Genomic DNA, 27,337 nt, shown 5'->3' on the forward strand with positions numbered 1-27,337 from the left:
ACCAAATTTCAAACTCTACTACAAAGCCACAGTAATCAAAACAGCTTGGTACTGGCACAAGAACAGACCTCAGGACCAATGGAATAGAACTGAAAACCCAGAAATGAACCTACAAACCTATAGCCATCTAATCTTCAATAAGGGAGCTAAAAAAATAGAATGGAAGAAAGACAGCCTCTTCAGTAAATGATGCTGGCAAAATTGGTTAAGCACTTGTAGAAAACTAAAGCTAGATCCTTATATATCACCCCGCATCAGAATCAACTCCAAATGGATCAAAGACCTCGAAGTCAAAGCAGACACTCTGAAAACATTACAGGATGGAATAGGAGAAACCCTAGGTCTCCTTGTCTCAGGCCGAAATTTTCTTAAAAGAGACTCAGAAATACAACAAATCAAAGAAAGGTTGGACAAATGGGATTGCATGAAATTGCAGAGCTTCTGCAGGGCAAAGGACATAGCTAGCAAGATCAATAGAAAGCCCACGGATTGGGAGAAGATCTTCACTAGCCATACAGCAGACAAGGGTCTCATATCGAAAATATACCTGGAACTCAAAAAATTAAATCCCCCAACAACAAATCCTCAAAGAAACAACTGCCTAATAAATAAGTGGGCTGAAGACTTAAAGAGAAACTTCTCTGAAGAGGAAAGAAGGATGGCCAATAGACACATGAAGAAATGTTCAACCTCCCTTGCCATAAAAGAAATGCAAATCAAAACAACATTGAGATACCACCTCACCCCTGTTAGAATGGCTATAATCAAGAAGTCTAATAACAACAGATGCTGGAGGGGATGTGGACAGAAAGGAACCTTACTGCATTGCTGGTGGGAGTGTAAACTTTTTCAACCACTTTGGAAAGTAGTATGGAGGGTCCTCAAAAGACTCCACATAGAGCTCCCCTATAACCCAGCAATCCCACTTTTGGGCATTTACCCAAATGATCATAAACAAGACCATACTTAAGCTACCAGCACAACTATGTTTGCTGCAGTATTATTTACCATAGCTAAGAAATGGAACCAACCCAGATGCCCCTCAGTAGATGAATGGATCAAGAAAATGTGGTATATATACACAATGGCCTCCATCAGAAAGAATGACATTGTCCCATTTGTTAGGAAATGGAAAAACTTGGAAAAAATTATATTAAGTGAAGTAAGCCAGGCCCAAAGAAACATAGGTTCCATGGTTTCCATTATTTGCAATAACTAGTATATGTCTGAGACAAGCAGGAATGGTCATTTAAGTTGATGTTAAGCGAAATGAACCCCAAGTTAAGGACTCAAATGTTTTTCTTTCTTGCTATTGTGTCTAACATATTTATAAGATATTTCTTTGTTGCTTTGTATGTTCCTCCCCCACAGTATAACCCCTGTTTTCACTGTATTCGATGTTGGTATAATTTGTGGAGGGGAAGGGAAAAAACAAATTGTTTAAATAGGGATACAGGTAGATTCATTACATCAATGAGATGTACAAGATATTGTGTCGAAAATGAACTTTACGACTTTTGGCGCGTGGTGGAGTGGGGGTGGGTGAGGGGTTTGGGGGTGGGGGGAAGATGGGAAGGGATGGGAAGGGGAAACAAAGGAGGAGGCAACAATGCTTGATAAGAAATGCACTCATTACCTTGCCCATGTAATTATAACCCCTCTGTACAGTATTTTCACAATAAAATAAAAAGAAGTTGGGAATAATTATAAATGGGACATTTATTCCACCCCCCCCCACCCCCCAGAAAAAGGCACATTTCAACTCCAGGAAAAACTAGAAGCTATCAAAATTGTCATTTACATATGAAGCAAACTGAAATTTCACATAATTTCAATCATCTATTCTAAGAACATTCTTCTCTGAAGCCCCCTAGAGATTATAATATGGAGTCAAAAAGAAGGAATTACATTTTAGACATTGCTTGCCTCTCTAGTGGATAATAATGCACTTATATTTATTAGGGTATAAGTCTTCCTTCCTTCCTTCCTTCCTTCCTTCCTTCCTTCCTTCCTTCCTTCCTTCCTTCCTTCCTTCCTTCCTTCCTCTCTCTTTCTTTCTCTTTCCCTTTTATTCTCCTTTTTCTTTCCTTCTTTTATGTGTATGCTCAGGCTTTAACTCAGGGTCAGAGCCCTGTCTCTGAGAATTTTTGCTCAAGATGAGTGCTCTATCCCTTGAGCCACAGCTCTACTTAATTGGCTAATCTACTTAAATGGTTAGGAGATAAGAATCTCAAAGACTTACCTTTTGGGGCTGGCTTCAAATTACTATCCTCAGATCTCAGCCTACTGACTAGGCAAGATTATAGTTATGAGCCATTGGCACCCAGCTTATTTATCAGTTGTCAAGTTTAAAGATTAGTCCTTAACTAGGCATGCATGAAAGTAATGATGGTGACAGAGGAAAATGTATATGAACTTAATCTTGACTAAGTAAAAATAAAAGCATAGCTGTCACAAGTTGGAAAAAGGAAGCCTTAGTTGATGTAGAGAGAAGCAAAAAGAAAGTATCTAAAATTCATGCACCAAAAAGCTAAATTTTCACCAATAGTACTGAAGTTAAAATATATCTAACCAAGAAGTAAGCATTATAATAAAGATTGCAAAATTTGGGTGGTGTTTACCAATAAATCACATAACAAATAAAATGAACGAAGGCCTAGTAAGAAGTGAATGACTGAAACTGACTCAAAAAGAAATAGAAAATTGGAATAGCTAGAGATTGAACTAGTAATTTTAAAACTTTCTACTCAGAGAAGCTCAGGCCCAATGGCGTCACCACTGGATCTACCAAACATTTATGAAAGGGAACAATAATTGCTGTGGCGAGGGTTTCCTCCAAGGGTCCCTGTGATTGGAGGCCTGGCTTCCAGACCGATGCTTTGAGAGGATACTGTGGAAGCAGGAGGCCTAATGGTCATTAAGTGCTCTGTATTTCTAAGACAGAAAGAGATTATCTGGTCTGACTCTTGCCCTCTCCTGAGAGAGTTGTTATAGAAGGAACAGGCTACTCTTCTCTCTTTGATTCCATCACCTGTGATTATTTCCTAGTACATGCTCCTGACACTCACCTTGGGGCATTTGTTAGAGCTTGTATTGTGCTATGTAAGACTTCCTGCCTTCAAAATATCAAGCCTCTATTTCTTTCTGAAGTTAGCTATGTCAAGCATTTTGTTGTAACGGCCCAAAACAATGAAGTTTCTATCCTATAGAATACTATGCTATACTGTACTATTCTATATTATTTTATAGAACAGTATTCTATTCTATAGAATAGAATACATCACAGCTCAGAGTGATGTACAGATTATTACTACTATTCTTACACTAAAATCAAAGGTATCAAAAGGAGAGAAAAAACCCTTTATGAATATACATAGACATATCCTGAAAAGAATATCAAATCAAACCTAGTAATATCATACATTAGACCAATTGGGATCCTGGGAATGCAAGGTTGGCTTAATTTTTCAAAATCGATTAATATAATTCACCATATTGAAAGGATAAAAAATAAAATTGTACTATCATTTTACTAGATACAGAATGAACATTTAAAAAATCTATACCTTTTTCACAAAAAGGCGAAAATATCTCAACAACACAGAGAAAGCTAAAAAAAGCTGCCACTTCAATTGAAGAAGTGAATGTACTGAAGTTTCTTAGGTTAGGAGCTAGACAGGGATACCCAAATTTCTTCTGTTTACCATTGTACTAGATGTTCTAGCCTGGAAAATTAGGAAAGAGAAAGAAACAAAAGGCAACCAGGCTGGAAGAGAAGTGAAACTATCTCTACTTGAAAATGCCATGGTCTTTTATGTAGAAAAATCCTAAAGGAAGTCTGATAAAAGAACACTAGAACTGGAGCTGTGGTTCAAGTGGTATAACACTAGCCTTCGTCAAAAAAGCTCATGGACAGTGTCCCAGCCCTGAGTTGAAATCCCAGGACTGGTACACACACACACACACACACACACACACACACACACACACACACACACACACACACACACACACACACACACACACACAGAATACTAGAAATAACAAAACAGTTCAGCAAGCTGTCACCATAGAAGTAAATATATAAAATTTCACTAGCAATAAAACTGAAATTAAGGAGACAATTACATTTCTAACAGGAAGAAAAAAAACCTTCCAGAATATATTTAACAATAGAAGTGTCAGACTTGAACACTAAAACCTATACAACATGTCAGGGGAAATTAAGTTGGAATACTAAGTAAGTGGAGAAACAACACATGTCCATGTACACACTTGATCATACTAAGAGGGCAATGTTTCTCAAACTGGTCTATGTGGACTCTGACAAATATAAGCTATCTATTTTTTGATAGAAATTGATGAGTTGCTCATAATAAAATTTATTATATGGAAATATGAGACCATAAAGCAGCTCAAATAATATTAAGAGCAAAGTTGGAAGCCAGGTACAGTGGTTCTCCCCTATAATCCCAGATATTCAGGAAGCTGAAAAATTGTGGTTCGAGGACAACCCAGTCAAAAAATTGGTGAGACTCTACTTCAACAAATAAGATATATATGGTGACCTCAATATGTAGTGTCAGCTACTTAGGAGGCCACAGATTGGAGAAGCACAATGCAGGCTAGCCCTGGACGAACCTCAAGAGGCTGTTGGAAAAATGACTGTCTCCCCCCCCCCAAAAAAAATACAACAGAAAATCACAAATCAACAGGAAGTGGGAAGGGCTGGTGGTCCCTAGCAAGCATGAGGTGCTGAGTTCAAACCTCAGTCCTAACAAGAGCAGCAAAAAAGAACAAATGTAGGATTCATACTTCTTAATTGAAAACCTTACCATGAAGATACAGTATTATCAAGATTGTTATGGGCATACATAAAGATACAAAGTCAGTAGCAGAAAGCTAATATTCCATAAATAAGATCCTACATTTACAGTCAATTTGATTTTGAAAATGGTTCCAAAACCACTCAATTGGGAAGAATAGTCATTTCAACAAATGGTACCAGTACAATTAGGTATCCATATGCTAAAGGGAAAAGCTGGACTTCTTCTTTACACTGTAGGGAGTGTTAACACAACATGAATCATAGGCCTAAATCTCTTAGGAAAAAACACCAGAGAGCAAATTCTTGTGACCTTGACTTAGGCAATGGGTTGAAAAAACATAGCAGATTAATAGGATACAAATGCAGAAGTCTGTTTAGGAAGGAATCAGCAGAGGAGGGGAAGGAGGGAGACTGAGGGGTAGAGAGGACTGAAGGACATTATACACACACACACATAACACATGAAGACATACATCACACACCCACATAAACACAGTATAATGAAACCCACTAGGTGCTATTTGAAAAGGGAGGAAGGAGATAAGAGAGGAATAGGAATGTGGTGGAGGGGTGAAATTGTTCAGGGAGGAAGGAGATAAGAGAGGAATAGGAATGTGGTGGAGGGGTGAAACTGTGTGTATTTGTGGAAATGTCACAATGAAACTCCCATTTATTATAAATACATAACTCAAAAATAAAAATAATAAAAGTAAAATACCAAAGCATGACCAACCAAAGAAAAAAATTCAGGGTTAATCAGAATTATCTATCTATCTATCTATCTATCTATCTATCTATCTATCTATCTATCTATCTTAAAAAGTTAAACAGAAGCCACAGAGAATAGAAAAATTTGCAAATCATAGGGACAGTAAGGAACTTGCAACAGAATATATAACTCTTACAACAATAAAAAGACAAATGAGCCAATTTTCACAAAATGGGCAGAGGATCTGAATAGAGAGTTTTCCAAAGAAGCTAGATAAATATCTAATAAGCACATGAAAAGATGCTCACCATCATTTGGGAAAGAATCCAAAGCAAATCCAAACTACAATGCTCTACCACTTTATGCCCAGCACAATGAAAGAGAATGGTAACAAGGGTTGATGAAGTGATGGAGAGATTGGGATTTGTGTGCCACGGGTGGGAACAGAGAAGGGTGCAGCTGCTTGGCAAAGCACTCTGGCATTTCCTCAAAGTTCAAGTGACTACATAATGTAGCAGTGTCGTAAGAAGGTGTATACTTAAGAGCGCTAAAAGCCTGGCTACCAAAAACCATGTAAATAGTGGTCATAGCAACATCCTCATGGCCAGAAGATGAAGTAGGCCAAATGGCCATCCATAGATGAATGGATAATCACATGATAGAATATTACCCACTCATAAGAAGGAATCATGTTTTGACACATGCTACGGACAAACCTTGAAAAAAAAGTTTTTTGGTTGGTCATGGGGACTGAACTCTGGGCCTGGGCGCTGTCCCTCAGCTCTTCAGCTCAAGGCTAGCGCTCTACCACTTGAGCCACAGCACCACTTCTGGCTTTTTTCTTTTTGCTTATGTGGTGCTGAGGAATCAAGCCCAGGGCCTCATGCGTGCAAGGCAAGCACTCTACCTTTGAGCCACCTTCCCAGCCCGAAAATTTTATTTATTTTGTACAAATCTTGAGTATTTTGTTTTTTTTTTTTTTTTTTTTTTTTTTCTCTTAAAGCTAGCATGTACCACTTGCGTCACACCTCTACTTCCAGTTTTCTTTTCAGTTCTTTTTTGTTGTTGTTGTTGTTGGTTTGGGCCTTGAATTCAGAGCCTGGGGACTGTCCAAGAACCTTTTTGTGTTTAAGGCTAGCGCTATACCACTTAAGCCACAGTGCCACTTCTGGATTTTGAATGGTTAATTGGAGATAAGAGTCTTACAGGGACTTTTTTTTTGCCCAGGCTGGCTTCAAACTCTGATCATCAAATCTCACCTCCTGAGTAGCTAGGATTTATAGGCATGAGACACTGGTACCCAGCTTACTTCCAGCTTTTTGGTAGTTAGTTGGAGATAAAAGTCTCATGGACTTTCCTGACCAGGCTGCCTCATGAATAGCTAAGAATTACAAGCTGAGCCATTGGTGATTGTCTGAAAATGTTATTTTAATGAAAGAAGCCAGTTCTCAGACACAGTAAATGATTTCATGTCCAGAATAGGCAAATATTAGAGACAGAAAGTAAAACAGTGATTGCCAGGGTGGAGGAAGTGGTAGCATGAAATAAAAAGAATTATTAATGCATATAGGATTTCTTTTTGGAGGAGCCATTTTTTCCCCTAAAATTGGAATGTAGTGATGGTTACACATAATGTATTGAAATTCTGTGAATCTATCTATCTATCTATTTATTTATTTATTTATTTATTTATTTATTTAGTTAGTTAGTTATTGTGGGTCCTGGGGCTTGAACTCCAGGCCTGGGCATTATCCCTAAGCTTTTTTTTTTTTTTTTTTTTGGCTTAAGGCTAACACTTTACAACTTGAGCCACAGCACTGAGTAGCTTATTGGAGATAAGAGACTCACTGACTTTCCTGCCTGGTCTGGCTTCAAATTGCAATCCTTAGATCTCAGCCTCCTGGCATGAGCCACCATCATCCAACTACTTTATTTATTTATTTATTTATTTATTTATTTATTTATTTATTTATTTATTTATTTATTTATTTATTTATTTTTGAGATGGAATCTTGCATTTATTTATTTTTTATATATTTTTATTGTAACGATACTGTACAGGGGTTACAGTTACATGAGTAAGGTAATAAGTACATTTCCTATAGAGCATTGTTACCCCCTCCTTTGTTTACTCCCTATCATCCCTTCCCCAACCTCCCCAGCTCTCTCCCCCCTACCCTGCACCTGAAGTTATAAAGTTCATTTTCAACATAGTATCTTTTACATCTCATTGTTACAATTGGTCAACCTGTATTCCTATTTAATCATTTTGTTTTTTCCCTTCCCCTCCCCAAATTAGAAAAATGTATATATACCACAGTATAACCCCTGCTTTCACTATATTTGATGTCAGTATAACTTGTGGAGGAGGTGGGGAAAAACCAGTTGTTTAAGGATACAGGTGGACCTGTTACAACAATGAGAAGTACAAGTTGTCATATCCAAAACAAGCTTTACAACGTCGTTGTGGGGGGGGGGGTGGGAAGGAGAAGGATTGGGATTGGGGGGGAGGGGGGAGGCTGGGAAGGGATGTGAAGGGTAAACCAAAGGAGGAGGGTGCAATGCTTGGTAAGAAATGTACGCATTATCCAGCCCATATAATTGTAACCCCTCTGTACAGTATGTTCACAAATAAAATAAAATAAAAAAAAAAAACAACATTGAGATTCCACCTCACCCCAGTTAGAATGGCTATGATCAAAAAAATCTAATAACAACAGATGCTGGAGGGGATGTGGCCAAAAGGGAACCCTACTGCATTGTTGGTGAGAGTGTAAACTTGTTCAACCACTCTGGAAAACATTATGGAGGTTCCTCAGAAGACTACACATAGAGTTTCCCTGTGATACAACAATCTTTCTTGCTATTGTTTTTAACATATTTGAAATGTACTATGTGATTTTTTTCTCTTATATGTTCTTCCCCCATGGTATAACCCCTATTTTCACAATTTGGTGTCTGTGCCCTGCATCTTGTATATACATTTTTCTAATTTGGGGAGGGGAAGGGAAATAACAAAATGCTGAAATAAGGATACAGGTTGACCCATTGTAACAATGAGATGTACAAGACACTATGTTGAAAAGGAACTACAACTTGGGGAATGGAGGGAGGAGTTGGGGAGGTGAGGAGGGAAGGGATGGTAGGGGAAAAACAAAGGAGGAGGTAACAATGCTCAATAGGAAATGGACTCATTACCTTACTCATGTAACTGTAACCCCTCTGTACAGTATCTTCACAGTAAAAAATATATATTAAAAAATGAAAAAAAGGAAAGGAAAGGATAGGAAAGGGTAAAAAGGAAACTATTTCCTCTTCATTTTTGTAGTTTCATGTCATTGGATACAAGAATTGAGAGACAATGCTTGATAAGAAATGTACTCATTAGCTTGCCCATGTAATTGTAACCCCTCTGTACAGTATTTTCCCAATAAAAAAGAAGCGGAAAAAAAAAGAAAAATGTATATATAAGATTCAGGGTACTGACATCAAATAGAGTGAAAACAGGGGATATATCATGGGGGGAGCATGCCAAAGAAATAAAAAAAATCACATAGTACACTATAAATATGTTGAAAACAATAGCAAGCAAGATAAAACCACTTGTGTTCCTATTTTGGGGTTCATTTCACGTAACAACATCTTATCTGGTTATATGTACATAGCTTTTGACCTTTTCTGCTTGTCCTTGACGTATACTAGTTATTGCAAATAAGGGAAACCATGGGACCTATGTTTCTTTGGGCCTGACTTTCTTCATTTAGTATAATTTTTTTCCAAGCATTTCCATTTCCTAACAAATGGAGCAATGTCATTCTTTCTTTCTTTGTTTATTGTGAAAATACTGTACAGAAGGGTTACAATTACATGGGCAAGGTAATGAGTATATTTCTTATCAAGCATTGTAGCCTCCTCCTTTGTTTCCCCTTCTCATCCCTTCCCATCCTCCCCCCCAATCCTCCTCGCTCCTCCTCTTCCCCCCCCCCCACCAAAGTTGTAAAGTTCATTTTCGACATAATGACTTGTACATCTCATTGTTGTAATGGGTCCACCTGTATCCCTATTTAAACGATTTGTTTTTCCCCTTCCCCTCCACAAATTGTACTGACATCAAATACAGTGAAAGCACGGGTTATACTATGGGGGAGGGACATACAAAGCAACAAAGAAATAATCTTATAAATGTGTTAGAAACAATTGCATGAAAGCAAAAAAAAACATTTGAATACATATCTTAGGGTTCATTTCCCTAGCATCACCTTATCTGACCTTTTCTGCTTGACTCAGACATATACTAGATATTGAAATAAGGGAAACCATGGGACCTATGTTTCTTTGGGCCTGGCTTACTTCACTTAATATAATTTTTTCCAAGTCTTTCCATTTCCTAACAAATGGAGCTCTATGTGGAGTCTTTTGAGGAACCTCCATACTACTTTCCAAAGTGGTTGAACAAGTTTACACTCCCACCAACAATGCAGTAAGGTTCCCTTCTGTCCACATCCCCTCCAGCATCTGTTGTTTTTAGAGTTCTTGATTTTAGCCATTCTAACAGGGGTGAGGTGGTATCTCAATGTTGTTTTGATTTGCATTTCTTTTATGGCAAGGGAGGTTGAGCATTTCTTCATGTGTCTATTGGCCATCCTTCTTTCCTCTTCAGAGAAGTTTCTCTTTAAGTCTTTAGCCCTCTTATTTATTGGGCAGTTGTTTCTTTGAGGATTTGTTGTTGGGGGATTTAATTTTTTGAGTTCCAAGTATATTTTCGATATGAGACCCTTGTCTGCTGTATGGCTAGTGAAGATCTTCTCCCAATCTGTGGGCTTTCTATTGATCTTGCTAGCTATGTCCTTTGCGATGCAGAAGCTCTGCAACTTCATGCAATCCCATTTGCCCAACCTTTCTTTGATTTGTTGTGTTTCTGGGTCTCTATTCAGAAAATTTCGGCCTGAGCCAAGGAGACCTAGGGTTTCTGTAATGTTTTCAGAGTGTCTGCTTTGACTTCGAGGTCTTTGATCCATTTGGAGTTGATTCTGGTGCAGGGTGATATATAAGGATCTAGCTTTAGTTTTCTACAAGTAGTTAACCAATTTTGCCAGCATCATTTACTGAAGAGGCTGTCTTTCTTCCATTCTATTTTTTTTTAGCTCCCTTATCGAAGATTAGATGGCTATAGGTTTGTAGGTTCATTTCTGGGTTTTCAATTCTATTCCATTGGTCCTGAGGTCTGTTCTTGTGCCAGTTCCAAACTGTTTTGATTACTATGGCTTTATAGTAGAGTTTGAAATTTGATATTGATATTCCTCCAGCACTGTTCTTTCTGTTGAGGATCGTTTTTGCCATTTGGGGTCTTTTATTGTTCCATATGAATTTTTGGATTGCCTCTTCTATTTCCTTGAAGAATGAGGTTGGAATTTTGATGGGTATCGCATTGAATTTGTAGATAGCCTTGGGAAGTATTGCCATTTTCACGATGTTGATCTTTCCAGTCCAGGAGCATGGGAGTTTTTGCCACTTTCTAAGTTCTGTTTTGATTTCCCTTTTCAAGTTTTTAAAGTTTTCATCATAGAAGTCCTTCACTTCTTTGGTTAAGTTAATTCCTAGGTATTTTATTTTTTGTGGGGCTATTATGAATGGAGTTGCTTTCCTAATTTCAGCCACACTTTTCTTATTGTTGGCATACAGAAAAGCCATTGACTTTTGAAGGTTCATTTTATACCCTGCTACTTTGCCAAAGTTTTGAATCAGCTTGAGTAATTTGGGAGAGGAGTCTATGGGATTCTTTAAATACAAGATCATGTCATCTGCAAAGAATGAGAGTTTTTTATTTTCCTATTTGGATCCCCTTTATGTTTGCATCTTGTCTTATTGCCGTAGCTAGGCATTTTAATACTAGATTGAAGAGAAGTGGAGAGAGTGGGCATCCTTGTCTTGTTCCTGAGTTAAGAGGAAATGGCTTTAGTTTTTCACCATTAAGTATAATGCTGGCTGTAGGTTTGTCATATACAGCCTTTATTGTATTGAGGAATGTTCCATGGATTCCTAATTTTTCCAAGACTTTCATCATAAAGGGGTGTTGGATCTTGTCGAATGCTTTTTCTGCATCTATGGAGATAACCATGTGGTTCTTATTCTTGCTCCTGTTGATGTGATGAATTATATTAATTGATTTGCGTATATTGAACCAGCTTTGCATCACAGAAATGAATCCTGTTTGATCGTGGTGTATGATTTTTTGGATGGATTGTTGAAGTCGATTGGCCAAAATTTTGTTGAGAAGTTTTACATCAATGTTCATCAAAGAAATGGGTCTATAGTTCTCTTTCTTTGATGAGTCCCTGCCTGGTTTTGGGATGAGGGTTATGATGGCTTCAATTTCATTGAAGAGTTGGAGGAGTATTGGTGTGAGCTCTGCTTTGAAGGCCTTGTAGAATTCCGCGGTAAAACCATCTGGTCCTGGACTTTTCTTAGATGGGAGGTCTCTTATTGCTGTTTCTATTTCAATGCTTGATATGGTCCTGTTAAGATGGTTTAACTCATAATGTCATTCTTTCTGATGGAGGCATAGAATTCCATTGTCTATATATACCACATTTTTTTGATCCATTCATCTACTGAGGGGCATTTAGGTTGGTTCCATACCTTAGCTATGATAAATAATGATGCAATAAACATAATTGTGCTGGTAACTTTAGTATGGTCTTGTTTGTGATCATTTGGGTAAATGCCCAAAAGTGGGATTGCTGGATCACAGGGAAGCTCTATGTGGAGTCTTTTGAGGAACCTCCATATTGATTTCCAAAGTGGTTGAACAAGTTTATACTCCCCCCAACAATGTAGTAGGGTTCCCTTTTGGCCACATCCCCTCCAGTATCTGTTCTTATTAGAGTTCTTGATTATAGCTATTCTAACTGGGGTGAGGTGGAATCTCAGTGTTGTTTTAATTTATATTTCTTTTATGGCTAGAGAAGTGGAGCATTTCTTCATGTGTCTATTGGCCATTCTTTTTTTAAAAATAAGTTTTTTATTGTGAGAATACTGTACAGAGGGGTTACAGTTACATGAGCAAGGTAATGAGTGCATTTCTTATCAAGCATTGCTGCCGCCTCCTTTGTTTTTCCCCTACCATCCCTCCCACCTCCTCAACTACACTCCTCCCCTCCCCCTGTCAAACATAGCATCTTGTACATTTCATTGTTGCAACGGGTCAACCTGTATCCCTATTTAAACAGTTTGTTTTTTCCCTTCCCCTACCCAAATTATACCTACATCAAATACAGTGAAGACAGGGGTTATACCATGGAGGAGGGACATACAAAGCAACAACAAAACCACATGGTACCTTATAAATATGTTAGAAACAATAGGAAGAAAGAAAAAAACGACTTGTGTCCCTATCTTGGGGTTCATTTCACTGAACATCATCTTATCTGATCTTTTCTTCTTGTTCCAGACATATACTAGCTATTGCAAATAAGGGAAACTTTATTTCCTCTTCAGAGAAGATTCTCTTTAAGTCTTTAGCCCACGTATTTATCGGGCAGTTGTTTCTTTGAAGATTTGTTGTTGGGGGATTTAATTTTTTGAGTTCCAGGTATATTTTAGATATGAGACCCTTGTTTGTTGTATGGCTACTGAAGATCATCTCCCATTCCATGGGTTTTCTATTGATCTTGCTAGCTATGTCCTTTGCCATGCAGAAGCTCTGAAGTTTCATTGCATTTATTTTTGAGATGGGATCTTGCTATGTTAGCTAAGCTGATCTGGAACACACTATCTTTTTTTTTGTCAGTCATGTGGCTTGAACTCTGGGCCTGGGTGCTGTCCCTGTGCTCTTCAGCTCAAGGCGAGCACACACTATCTTTATGTTCTACCTTCCCACAAGTGCCTGGGATTACAGATGTGGGCTGCCAGGTCCAATTGAATCATATGCTTTCAATGGGAAAACTCTATAGTTTGTGAATTATATTGCAAATTTGGGGAGAAGTAAGTAAATCTTAGCAGGAGAGACTGCGTTTTACCTGTACCTGTGGGACTTGATTTTATATAGGCGACAGTATGATGGGAGAGCAATGCTACTGAATAAAAAGCTTTTTCATTATCATCATCATCATCATCATCATCATCATCATCATCATCATCATCATCATCATCATCATCATCATCATCATTATTAGCCAGTCCTGGGGCTTGAACTCTGGGCCTGGGCACTATCTATCCCTGATCTTCTTTTTGCTCAAGGTTAGCACTCTTCCACTTGAGCCACAGCACCAATTCTGGCCTTTTCTGTTTATGTGGTAATCAGGAATTGAACCGAGGGCTTCATGCAGGCTAGACAAGCACTCTACCTTTAAGGCACATTCCCAGCCTTTTTGAGATGGTAGAGTGCTTGTCTGCTTAGGGAAAATACCCAGTCTCCGAGTTCTAGCCCCAGGGCCAACACACACACACACACACACACACATACACACACCCCTACACACACACCTACACACATGCACACAGACATAATTGGAGCTAGATCTTTTCATTAATGTACCTAAAATCAATAAATTTCAATAGTGATAAAAGATTATTTTATTGTTATCAGATACAAAAAAGTTACCCAGGAGAACTAAATTCAGAAAAGGATGAAAACACTACCAGAGAAGGAAAATTTGGTATGGGGAAAAGCGAGAGCTTGGGAATTTTGTTTTTCTATTTTAATTTCTATTTGATTTTCAATTCTTTGAAAATCTGAGTGGTATTACTTGACTTTTATAAGAAAGTATGAAAATGCACATTCCATTAGTGAATATAGAATAATTCTGTCTTTTCATTAGACAACTCTTTTAACTTCTTTAGCCAATTAGTTTTATCTCACCTATCCTCAAACACAAGGCATATGCTGTATTATTCTGTCATTACACAATGGAGATGGATTGCATGGTCTGGAGTTTTTCTTTTTCTTTTTCTTTTTTTTTTTTTTTACTTAGAAAGCCCTTATTTTATAAAACCCACTGGGCTTTTATTTAATCTAATTTTGAGAAGATGTAGAGTTTGTTATTGTTTATTTTTTCTTAGTTTTGATTACATACATTTGCCCCTTCCTTCTTGGAACAACTGGCCCTCCCTATTGTTCCTTCTGCATCTGCAGATTCAACCAAACACAGATGGAAAACTGTTTTTAAAAAATGTATGCCCATACTCAAAATAAAAAAAAAAATTGTTTCCTTCTTGTTATTCCTGTACCCATCCAAGATAGTACAGCAATTATTTACGCTGTGCTAAATGTATGTAGAGATGCTTCAAAGCATGTTGGAAGACGCACATACATATATGTAACTACTGTGCTTATAGAAGCGACTCGAGTACCCAAAGATTTTGGTATCTCTGTGTGTGGTGTGTGTGTGTGTGTGTGTGTGTGTGTGTGTGTGTGTGTGTGTGTGTGTGTGTGTGTGTGTGTGTGTGTGTGTGTCTTGAAATCAATCCCCGCAGGAAATGAAGGAAAGCTGTACATGATTTACATATACATATATGTACATACACACAAACACACACGCTGAGGGCCATCACATGAAAGGCATGTACGGGGAGCTGGGGATACCCCAGTGAAAAATGACACAATTTCCAAGGAGTGCTCACTCTTACGAAGTCAATGGGTAATTATGATGTGACATTCATAAAGGTAGGATATAAAGTATTTGGGAAGGAGGCCTCACTCCTTGGGAGTCAAACAAGACTTCCTAGAGGTGGTTGCACTAAAATCAGCAAGTGAAGGTTGAGTAGAGGCTGGGGAAGGGAAGGTGATGCAGGAGGAGAAACAGTTTTTGGGTTGAACAACAAGTGAAGTCTGGTAGCTAATTGGGAATAAAAGTCTCTCTCTCTCTCTCCTGACCAGGCTGGCTTTAAACCATAGTTCTCAGTGGAGAAGAGGGGAATAAGATATGCATATTTTATTGTCTGGAATCCACGAATGTGTCACATCACATGGCATGTGATTAAAGATTTTAAAGTTCAGGCACTGTGTGGATCATCTAGGTAGATCCAGTGTAATTGTAAGGATCCGTATAAGAAAAAGAGACCATTTATGCATTTTGGCTCCCAGAGTACTATTAGGACCAGGTCAAATTAAGCAGACAAGATATTAACTAGTCTAGGGAAGAAGGAAACTTAACTGGGATAATTAAGTCCCAGGACCTAAAAATAGTAAGTGCAAACTTCAGAAAAGGGAATAAAACTGTGGCTTGACATTTGTGGAGAATTGCAAAGCAAGTAAAAATAAGGTCGACAGTCTGCAAGGCTAACCACCAATGTCCCAATGTCTGTTTTATGTGATTATGCTTGCTCAGCAAACATACTAAAACATGGAACTTGACCCTTTGCAGTTAGCTTTTATTGATTAATAAGAATTAGGCCAAACTTGAAAGGTAGGATGAATCTCCTTTTAGAAGAAAACCTTCATGCTAGTCAAAAACCCAGAGATAAAGGCTTCAGTAAATCAGGGGTTAAACACCAGGTTACTGAGATTTGATAATAGATTTAAAAAACTAGGTAGAGCTTATAGTATGCTCTGGTCATTATCAGTTAAACCCCAAACTGGGAACAAAAGGAAGATCTACGGTGAAAACTTTGCATTGATTGATTATTGAAATTGTAATCACCTTTTATGGCTTTGTGTAGATAATCACTAACTGCTAGACTGATAGTTCTGCTTTTGTAACTTGCTTCTTTGCTGATTGTGAAATTACTCCTGACCACCAGCGAGTGGCCTCTGTGGTTTTTGCCTTTATATTCCCTGAGCTATTTGAGTTCAGAGCTGCTCTTTGTCCCCCCAAATGACAGAGAGTGGTCCCCATGCAGAGAAATAAAACATCCTGGCTTGATCGTCTGTGTGTCTGGCTCTCATTCTGGTATTCAGGAAATTTTCTGGATAAAACAGTTCATTGCTTTCAGCCTCCCTGTCTGTGGCAGTTGCTACAGCAGCCGCCGGAAACTAATAATGGTGGTAGGTTGAAGAACGGTGGGCTAGGGGACAAAGCTCTTTGTTAGTCATTACGGAGTTGAGACTTTGTTCTGTTGGCAATTGGAGCCTGTGGAAGGATTGTAAGATTGTATTTTAGAGAGATGGTTGTATTCCAGAGAGTTTGTTCTGGCTTTGGTCAGGGAGATGGACGGGATGGGATTGAGGAGAGGATGAGCAGTTCCATGAAAAGTTCACATGGCTAGGGTGGCCTTGGTTCCCAGTGAAGGCTTTTTTTTTCTCCCAGTCCTGGGGCTTGAACTCAGGACCTGGGCACTGTCTCTGAGCTTCTTTTGCTTAAGGCTAGCACTCTACCACTTGAGCTACAGCGCCACTCTGGGCCTTTTCTGTTTATGTGGTGCTGAGAAATCAAAACCAGGGCTTCATGCATGTTAGGCAAGCACTCTACCAAGAAGCTTTTGCTCACCTTGGTTTTCTACATCCTTCAGTGGGTCCACCCCTGGAGACAGGATAAAAAACATGGGAGTGGCTGGTCCTGATTCTTCAAACGAGGAAGCAAAATCAAGTGCTCTTCCCATGATGTATTTGCTTCCTAACTTCTCCTCCACAAAATCTCTGCCGAAAGAAAAGTGTATGTGTGTGTGTGTGTGTGTGTGTGTGTGTGTGTGTGTATATATATATATATATATATATATATATATATATACATATTATATATACATACATATATATGTATAATATATCCTGGTGGGAAAATGCCAACATTCAAGAACTGGAGACTTCTAGAAAAGGGAAGGTATGTGATGGGCTAAGTAGGCTATCTTTCAAGCCAACACTTCCAATCCATACTGCTGGTCACAGGGCTGCTCAGCCTGGATTGGGGCTGCCTCTAAACCAGCATGCACTGAGGCCATCATTGAACCTTTCTGTGGATGCCCTTCCCAACATCCCATCCTTTAGGATGAGTACAGAATCCAACAGAAGCTATATCCCTGCTCTGCTCCATCCTTGCCCAATATTGAAGGCCTGATTGCATTGTCTTCTTTCATATCCTGTTTTTGTCTGGGCTTCCTTTTCTCTCACTCCACTAAATAATACCCTCTTTCCAAAGTGGCCTGTTCTACGCTCAACAAATCCTCATGACTGCAATCACTTAGTGAGACCCTGAGATTTTGACTATTCCAAGAAGACACTCTGCCTATAGGATTCCCATCCTGGCTCATTCTCCTGTAACTAATGGTACAGCATGGTGGTGACTAGGTCCTGCTCACTGCCTGTTGTTGTGCCTGTTGTTTTTGAACCATTTCCTCTCCATCCTAGGGGCTGCATTGGGTGAGGTGTGTTTCCCCTGACAATGTCACTTGTATCTACACACATGATGTCATCTATGGCCCCATTTGGTCACCTTGCATTCATAACCACTGTGGCCTCCAGCCTGGTTGACAGCAAATCCATGTGGACAATACTCTAGTCTTAGTGACATCAACTCAAGTGATCATACTTTTTTTTTTTCTGCTTCAGCCACATAATTCTATGGCCACACCCTCATCTATGTCACTGTTTGGGAGCCTTTTCTATGCTTGAAACCATAAAACATTCAATTAGCAAAATCTTCTATCCTGACAGGTTTGTTTGCTTTTCACTGTGTTTTTCCTTCACTATTCTTTGTCTGTATTGGTATCACTAAAATGCAGGATGCTACTTGGAATTCTTTCAGTTTCCCTGGTTATTCTTCAATCCCATTTCTTTCATAATCATTTTCAAGTCTTCTTCACTCAAATTATCCAACTTCTTTTAAGCATAATTTTAATTTTTATTGCCTTGCAAGAAAGCCTGAAGAGTAATTAGTACTAGAATGTTTTTATTGATGGATGGACTGATTGTTATTGTAGAGTTGATATAAGAGGTGACAGCTACATGAATCAGGTAATGAGCACAATTCTTTTTGAACCATGGCCCCTGCCCTTTTGCCTTCCTATCTTTTATACACACTCAGTTGATGAGCTTTCTACTAAAGCGATGAGAAGCTGACAGATGGAAAAAAATCCCTTCTCCATTTTCTGCCATTCATTTACAACCTTATAGCTATAACCACAAATCTTTCTTTCCTTCATACCTTTATTTGATATGCTAAGGATGGCTGGATCCTCCACCTATTTCCTGGATCCAGTCAAGCTCTATCTCATTAGATGGGATTAGCTCCCTCCCTCCCTCTCTCTCCCTCCCCCTCCCTCCCTCTCTTCCTCTCTTCCTTCCTCCCTCCCTCTCTCCCTCTCTCCCTTCCTTCCTTCCTTCCTTCCTTCCTTCCTTCCTTCCTTCCTTCCTTCCTTCCTTTTCTCTCTTCTCTTCTATCTTTCTTTTTCCTTCCTTCCTTGATTCTTTCTCTTTCTTTTTTCCTTCTCTTCCTTTCTTTCTTCCTTCTTTCCCTCCTTCCCTCCCTCCCTCCCTCCCTCTCTCCCTCTCTCCCTCTCTCCCTCTCTCCCTTCCTTCCTTCCTTCTTTTCTATTCTCTTTCTCTTTTCCCTTCTCCCTCCTTCCTTCTTTCTCTCCCTCCCCTCCATACTTGGGATTGAACTCAGGACCTCATGCACATCAGGAAAGAATTCTACCTCATGAGCCATGCCAAATCCCTACCATGACTCTTTTCAGAGCTGGTATTGAGCAGCATCTCTTTCCAAACTGTCCACTGCAATACTAAGAACATATGTGGCCTACACATACATGGCCTATCCACCTCAAGGGACTTTAGATTTTAGAAGAAAGACTTACCATATAATCATGACCTTGGCTCTCAGCCCTGCCAGGATGGCTACCGTGAGAATCCCCTCGCTGCGTGTCTGTCCGCCCCTGCCCCGACTCCCTACCTCATGGCATAGGTCATCCGGTCGGGCCGCATGGCCCTCATCATGCAGAGGCGCTGCAGGGCTGTCTTGTTCTTCCACTCCTGGGGGAACTTCTCCTTCTCAGGACATTCTGACTCCACAAACTTCTTCCAGCTTTTAGCGGATCCCTCGATGTCCCGATCCAGATTGTAGAATTCTTCCATCGATGAAAGTACCTGGGGAAGTTCAGGGAATTTTGCTCTGAATCTTGCTCTAGAAAGCTGTGGGTGGGTGGGGTTGAGAGGCCCCATCCTTGTTCTTTGAATTCATCCATTCAGCCACTCATTCTTTCAAGATTAGATGAATGTCTACGATACCTTAGGGACTTGGGAATGCAATGGTGAACACATAACAGAGAAAAAGATGGGTCTTCTTAGTTTCCTAAGTTTCTTAGTGTCCTAAGTTAAGAAGAAGGAAGCTGAGGGAAGACTTGGAAAATATGTAGAATTCTCTTGGGCAGAGATAGAGATAGAAGTGAGAGGGCTTTTATGGAGATCATCAACAGGAGCTAGAGCTGAGGTGCCAGTGGCACACGCTTAGAATCCTAGCTACTTGGGAGGCCAAGACTGGGAGGATCTTGGTTTGAGGCCTGCGTGGGTAGAAAAATTCATGAGACCATTTCTCCACTCACTGCTGGGTGCAGTGGCCCATGCCTGTTAATCCAAGATACCCGAGAAGCTGAGATTGGGAGGTTCACAGTACCAGAGAAGCTCAGGCAGGAAAGTCCAAGAGACTTCGGTATCCATGTTAGGAAAGCTGGGCATGGTAGCATGCATTTATGATCCTGGTGATGATGGGAAACCTAAAATAGGCAGATCTTGGTTCCAGTACCCTCTGTGTAGGAAGTGAGACTCTGTCCTAAAAATAACCAGTAACAATGAAAGGGGTGACATTGATCAAGATGTATTCATAAATTGCTTTGTTAAATGCCAACTCCTTTGAACAACTACTTTAAGATATTAATAATAATAATAATAATAATAATAATAATAATAATAATAATAATAAAAAACTCAATATAAATCAAGGCTGGAGGATTGGCTCAGTGGTAGCAGGTTCAAGATATCAGTTCAAATTCCAGTACTGAATAGAGATAGAGTCTGTGGGATGGTGCATGACAGAAAGCATTGTAGTGACAAGAGGAGCCTACTTAGTGATGGGGACAAGGCAAAGCTGCAGAAAGACATGCACAAATCCTGGCCTTGCCTACTCTCTTCTCTCTTGGGGACACACACATTCCTTCCACATGGGTTCTGTGGCTTTCCAATTTCATCCTCATCACTCAGAACATAGGAACCCTTCTTTCCTGCTCAGAAGGGGTGTTGGGTGGTGTGGATGACCATGGAGGAGGCACAGGGAGAAACGAATTCTGGTTCCAGCATCAGTGCTAATGAGTCATTGGACTTTGAGCTTGTTTGAAGCCTTCATGGGCTTTCTCTTTTTCTTTTCTTTTTGTTGTCGCTCGTGGGGCTTAAGCTCTGGGCCTGGGTGCTGTCCCTCAGCTCTTCAGCTCAAAGTGAGCACTCTACTACTTGAGCCACAGCACCACTTCTGGTTTTCTGGTAGTTAATTGGAGAAGAGTCTCACAGACTTTTCTGCCCGGGCTGGCTTTGAGCCATGATCCTCAGATCTCAGCCTCCTGAGTAGCTAGGATTACAGATGTGAGCCACTGGCACCCTACTCTTTTCTTTTCCTTTTTCCTTGTAGAAAATGAGGCCAAGTAATCATCTTTCCTGTTTCCTTCTGAACTGTAGACCTCATCATGCTTTGAAAACTATAAAGCCCTCTCTGGCCCTTTCCATGGGGACTGTCTAGGGATTGAAACAAAACTGCCAGATATCTTGTCTATTACTCCCAATGATGGTGAGTCCCTTGAGGGAAAGCACTTTCATGGGCATTGCCAGGCACTTAGGAAGTGGTCAATTAATAACGTTGGACATCTGGGAGGCCAGCAGGTGGGCTTTTGATGGGTGGAGAGAAACTTCAGCTGCTACAATTATTTCTCTTTGTGCTGAGGAGGCAACTTTCATCTTGCAGTCAGCCACTCCCTCTCCCTTCCCAGTTTACATCATTATCCTTCTGCAGTCCAGTTTACATCATTATCCTTCTGCAAATTCCTCTGTGATCCCTGTTTCCCAGCTGCCAGGACTGGATCTCAAACTAGTTTCTTGGAGCTACTGGTTGGAACAACCACCTTAACATTTAATCTCCTAGATGAGGGAAAGGGATGTCTGAGCCTTCTAATAAGCTAAATGGAAATGACTAACTAACTTAATGACTTTGGACTGAGGTGCAAAATACAACTGAACTAAAATGGTAGCCCAAGAGGTAGTGAGGGGGCCTTTTCCAAAGGCTGACAAAGAAATTCATAACTGATGAGCTTTTCTAATGAAGAGCCGAATGTGCTCATTACCTTAAAGTTCCGCATTTCATGGGTCTGGAAAAAAAATTCTTCACAAAAGGAAAACAATAAAAGCAGGATCTTATCACAAAAATGTCATTCGTTACTTGCTTATTAGTTCTTCTGGAGAAACAAGGCAATCAACCTTCCTTGTTAGATAGGAAATCAGGTCCTATTCAATTATAGTTACTTGGTTTCTTTAGACTAACATCCAAGTGAACACTTTAATAGTGTTTCTGGAGATCCCCAACAATGTGTACTATGTATTGCTTTGTGCTTCACCTGTGCACATCCTGGGCTCTGCAGGAATTTGATGAATCTAGGCTTTAAAAAAATAGTTTACTCTAGACAACAAACTCATACAGAGAGATAAAGCGTTGCTCATTTGCAAAAAGACTTTGGGCAGCCAGATGAGCTCAGCCCACAAAACAAAACAAAAAAAGTGGTGTGAGGCAAAGCCAAGCAAAGCCAACCAACCAATCTATCTTGTGAAAGGAGAAAGGAAATAAAATCACACAATGGCTTTGGAGTTGAGCTATGTATGATGAAAGCCTATGAACCACTTATTCTTCTCAGCTTTTTCTGCAGAGGGCTTTGTGGGGTGATACTGAAAAAGGCAACTGGACTTGGCCCAATTGAGCAACAATTCTCAATTCCTCAAAGTTTTTCTTTTTCAGAAGAAATTCTACCAGGTAAGAGCTACATTATTCACAGCATGAATGCAACTTTATAGCTATGTAATTAATAATCATGATTATGGGGCTACTTTGCCCCCCCCAAAGCATATTGAAGATCTAATGTGTTGGACTTGGAAATATGACCTTATTTACAATTATAGTTTTTTTTTTGGTTGGTCTTGGGGCTTGAACTCTGGGTCTGGGTGCTGTCCCTCAGCTCTTCAGCTCAAGGCGAGCTCTCTACCGCTTGAGCCACAGTGCCACTTCCCATTTTCTAGTTGGAGTTAAGAGTCTCATGGACTTTCCTGCCTGGGCTGGCTTTGAACCATGATACTCAGATCTCAGCCTCCTGAGTAGCTAGGATTACAGGCATGAGCCACTGGCACCTGGCTACAAATATAGTTTTGAATCAGTGTAAGATTATATCACTAAGATGGGCCTTAATCCAACGTGCTTGGTGCCCCAGGAGAAGAGGAAGGACATAGGGAATTGCAGAAAGAAGACAGTCTTGTGAAGATTGTGAAGTCAGAGGCTAAGGTTAGTTTGATGGGGCTCCAAATCTAAAAGCTAGTAGAGCCGAGAACACATCCTCCCAAAGGATTTAGAGGGATTGAGACTCCCTCCAAAACCTATCAATTTTAGGTTTCTAGGTGCTGCAACTTTTGAGAGAATAAACTTTTGTAATTTTAAGTCATTAGGTCCATACTACTTTTCTTTGGGAGCTGCGGAAACCAACATATAACCAGAAAGATTTTCTATTTCCTAAACATTCACTCTGTGTCTGAAATAATAGAGAGGAGGAGGTTAGCTCGGCCATTTTGCAGATAAAGAAACAGAGTCTCAGAGGAATTCAGTAACATACCAGAGGCCAACATACACACACAGACTTGAACAAGAACCTAAGGGTGTCTGCCTCCGGAGCCTGTGTTAACTGGTTTGTCCCCATCATTGGTCCCATTCTGCAAGTGGGTTCATCCAGAACTGCTTTATAGAACACCCTTTCCATAAAGGAATCAGACTATGAATTACCATGCTCATGGTCTGGAGCCATACTTCCTTCCTTCTTGCTTCCTTCCTTCTTGCTTCCTTCTTTGCTTGCTTGCTTGCTTGCTTCCTTCCTTCCTCTTTCTGTCTTTCTTGTTGCTGTTTCTAGGGCTCGGACACTGTTCTTGACCTTTTCTGGTCAAGGCTAGTGCTCTACCACTTGAGCCAAAGTTCCACTTCTGACTCTTTTACTAATTAGTTGAAGTAAAGAGTCTAAGGGTCTTTCCTGCCCAGGCTAGCTTTGAGCCACAAGCCTCATTCTCAGCCTGTTGAGTAGCTAGGTCTACAGATGTGAGCCACCGGTGCCCAGATCCTATTCCTTTTTTTAAGAGAGGGGACTTAGTACATTACTTAACCTAGATTTCCTCCCTCATCTTCCTGAATAGTTGAGACTACAGGTCCATGCTACTATGCCCAGCTCAGGGCTAGAATTTTCAATTTTATTTAATTTTAATGGCTTAAAAATTTAAGTGTAAAAACTAGAATTTGTTTCCATAACTGGAAAACTTTTAAAGGTATTTGCAATAATTTGGGTATATACATCAGTGGTTTTAACAATAGCTTTTATGAAAGCTAAAAACAAATATTTTTGATGAAAACTTCCAATTTAAATAAGCCATATGTGTAAAAATAATGTACCCCAGATTTCAAAGACAGTGCAAAAATACAAGATAATTTATCAACAATTATATAGTTCCAAGCTTAAGTGTCCCTCTAGAGATGCTAAAGGGTTAGTTGCTAGACTGTGGAGCTTCTTGCAAATAGCAGACATTTTAGGGGGTGGGGCCTAGTGGGAGGAAGCTAGGTCATTGGCAGAATGCCAATGCTTTTGCTTCCTGGTTGCCATGGAGTGAACAGTTTTGCTCAAACATAGGCTTCTATTGAAGGCAAGGGGCTGCCAGGCAGAGTGGTGCCTGTAATCCTAGCATTTAGGAACCTGAGGCAGGAAGATTTTGAGGGTTTGAGGGCAGTGTGAGATACGTGTAGAGATCCTGCCTCAAACAAAATAAGAAACCAAACACAAATGAAAGCAACAGAGCCAAGTGACCATGAGCCAAAATAAACATTTACTTTCTCGCTTAAAAAAATTTTTTTTTTTCAGTACAGGCCAGGCAAGCCTCTATCACTGAGGTACATCCCCATCCCTTAACATTTTCTCTGCTAGGTTTATCTTTGATATTTTGTCATAGCGACAGAGAGCAGACTAGCAATAATTTTCATAGCACTGTATATATTGAAATTGTAAATGATTGCTGTTATGGGTTAAAGAAAATATGTTAGTAAAACTAATTTTATATACCTTTAATTTTTGGAGGAGGAGGAGGAGGATGCAGGTAGTGGAGTTTAAACTCAGGGCTTCATGCTTGCTAGGCAGTTACTCTTCTACTTGATCTACACCTCTTGCCCCATCTGTTTCTTTTTGTATTCTTTAAAAATATGACTACTACCAAAGATAAAACTGTACAAGTGGCATGCATTATATATGTCAGTGCTATTCATTCATAGTGTGTGTGGTCTAAGGAAAGTAAGTGGCTTTCAATATCTCTTCCTTCATTGCAATTCTTCCTAGATATTTATAAATCTGTGATTTTAGTTGCCCTTGTGTCTGGAATCTTCCCTTCTTCCTTCCAAAACTTAATTTCTCATTCATCAAGTTGGGCTTAGAATGATAAATGAAATGAAATAAAAATTGAATTATACCATTGTTATTTAGATCAAGGATTAAGCAAATTCCACCTCTCAGGCCTTATCTCTCCTATTACCTGTTTTTTTGTAAAGGAAAATTTTATGGGACCTCAGGCGTGACCTCTCATTTCCATACTGTGTATGGTTCTGACATGGTTGAGTAGTTGCTTAAATATTTATACTATGTGGCCTTGTAGAGAAGTGTCACCTCCCTCTGATGTAGATGGAATCCTAAAGTTAATTAAAAGAATAGCTCTGGACTCTGAAAATGAAGCTAGGAAAGTCTTCTGAGTGATGGTGGCATTATTGGAATTAGACTGGGGTGTCCTGTAATGATTCCTTCTGGGATATCCTGTAATGATTCCTTTGAATGGGTCAGCCTGCATGTAAATAATTTTGGGATACTGTTTTAAAGTCAATAGATTAGTTTGCATGGTTCTCAAGGGGATTTTGTTGACTGAACAAACCAACATCTCACAGGTCATATACAATGTGTTTCTACCCATGTGACATCCTTGAGATGACAAATAGCGGACAAGAGGAGAGCAGTTAGTGCTTGGTCCATGTGAGGAATTGAGGAAGGGAGGAAGTGGCTGTGGTTGCAAAAGACAAATGTTAGGAATCTCCGTAAGGATGGAACTTCATGAATCCTCACATCCTGCCATACATCGTGTCAAGCTCTCCAAGTGCAAGCACAGTCTCTGCTGAACAGACCTTATGGTTTGAGATTTTTTGCAGTATGTATAGGGTGTCCAAACTAAACTAGGTTGCACAACATGGGATGAAAATGGGCTTTGTTATTTGTAAGTGTTGAAACCTAATTCTCTTTATCTGTTAAGTGGAAACAAATAACATCTATTGCCATGCTGGTTGTGAGTATGATGTAAGACAATGCATTCCAAGGCACTCAGTAAACACAAACTATTACCAAATGATGATTGTCCAGGTGGGCATAAATCCCCTGTTTGGAGTCTAAGTTTGAATTCACATAGATGCCACTCTAGTTCCTGCCTGTTTTCTGGACATTGTATAGCAACATCTCCACATCAGCTCCCTGGACATGCCATCTTCCAGCCCTGAGCACTGGCAGGTAAAGGGCAGCTTTTTTGACTAGAAGCTTGTGGAGGACCCTTCTATTCCCTCCTACATTGGAGACAAAGCACTTCACACTAGAATGAATTTACTTCTCCTCTCCTTGCCTGGGGGCAGGGGAGGGCATGGAGGTCAGCACACAAAATGGGGATAGATCTATATTCAATACAGTCCCATGCTTGAATTCCAAAAGAGAATTGATGTCTCCTGTTGACCATGAAAATATGTATTAGGGAACTTCTCTAAGAGATGTAAACCTGGCTTCTTTCTAGGGGCCAGTACTAACCTTGACGCCTCCCCAGGCCTGATTGGAGAGGAATTCCACTGGGCTGGGGGTGTCAGCCTGCACTGGAGATCGAAGCAGGAAATCCAACTCTGCTGCATTGACTTCTTGGTTCATGAGGAGAATCTGTAGTGAGGGCAGGGGGAAAACACTGTCTGCTTTAGCTTGTGTGGGTCACAAGGTCCTAGAGATCTTAGTGACTGTCAATCAGTGTAATTATTGTTGCTTCAGATACTAGAGCTTGCCCATTCATGGCGAAGTGGGAGAGAGTGTGTATTCATGTAAATGACTTCTGGGTGCATCTGTTTGTACTCCAAAGGTCAGAGTGATGTAAAAATACACGATGGATGACTATATGTCTGGAGTAGCAAGCATTTATCATGTATCAATCACAAACACCAAAGAGTATGTGTCTGCAATTTAATTGAGCAGGTGACACATACAAATGACATGATTTGAGGGAATTGTCAAAGCAACATCAATATGAATATATGCAAAATAGAAATATGTATCTGAATCAGTAATGTGAAAGGGGTTCCAAAATAGAGGAGTGGTCAACCAGCCAGGGGAAAGAAGGGATTCATTCACCAATACAAGTAGCCTTGAATTTGGCATGGAGAAGCTAAGAGATGAAGGCATACAGGTGGGCAATGGAAAGTGAAGAGGTTTGGAAGGGGATTAGAGAGGTGTGAGTATCAGAGGGAAAACTTTTGGCTTGCTTAGAGACTGGATCCACAGAAGGAGGTGGGGCCCATGTTCTTTGCAAAGACCAGGCT

General features: G+C 39.9%; 1 protein-coding gene across 3 annotated transcripts in view; it reads right to left on the bottom strand.

Moving 5' to 3' along the window:
• Dnah9 (dynein axonemal heavy chain 9) overlaps nt 1-27,337 on the bottom strand; it is a 343,799-nt gene that overhangs the window by 35,304 nt on the left and 281,158 nt on the right. For all 3 annotated transcript variants that reach the window (XM_070026946.1, XM_070026945.1, XM_070026947.1), the window contains 3 exons: nt 26,565-26,687; nt 19,361-19,554; nt 16,964-17,112 (listed from right to left, as the gene is read on the bottom strand). In XM_070026946.1, the coding sequence (XP_069883047.1) occupies nt 16,964-17,112; nt 19,361-19,554; nt 26,565-26,687 (466 nt within the window). The remainder of the gene's footprint in view (nt 1-16,963; nt 17,113-19,360; nt 19,555-26,564; nt 26,688-27,337) is intronic.

This window comes from Dipodomys merriami, unplaced genomic scaffold, assembly GCF_024711535.1.
Source record: "Dipodomys merriami isolate MVZ:Mamm:240054 unplaced genomic scaffold, mDipMer1.0.p SCAF_19, whole genome shotgun sequence".
NCBI lineage: Eukaryota > Metazoa > Chordata > Mammalia > Rodentia > Heteromyidae > Dipodomys > Dipodomys merriami.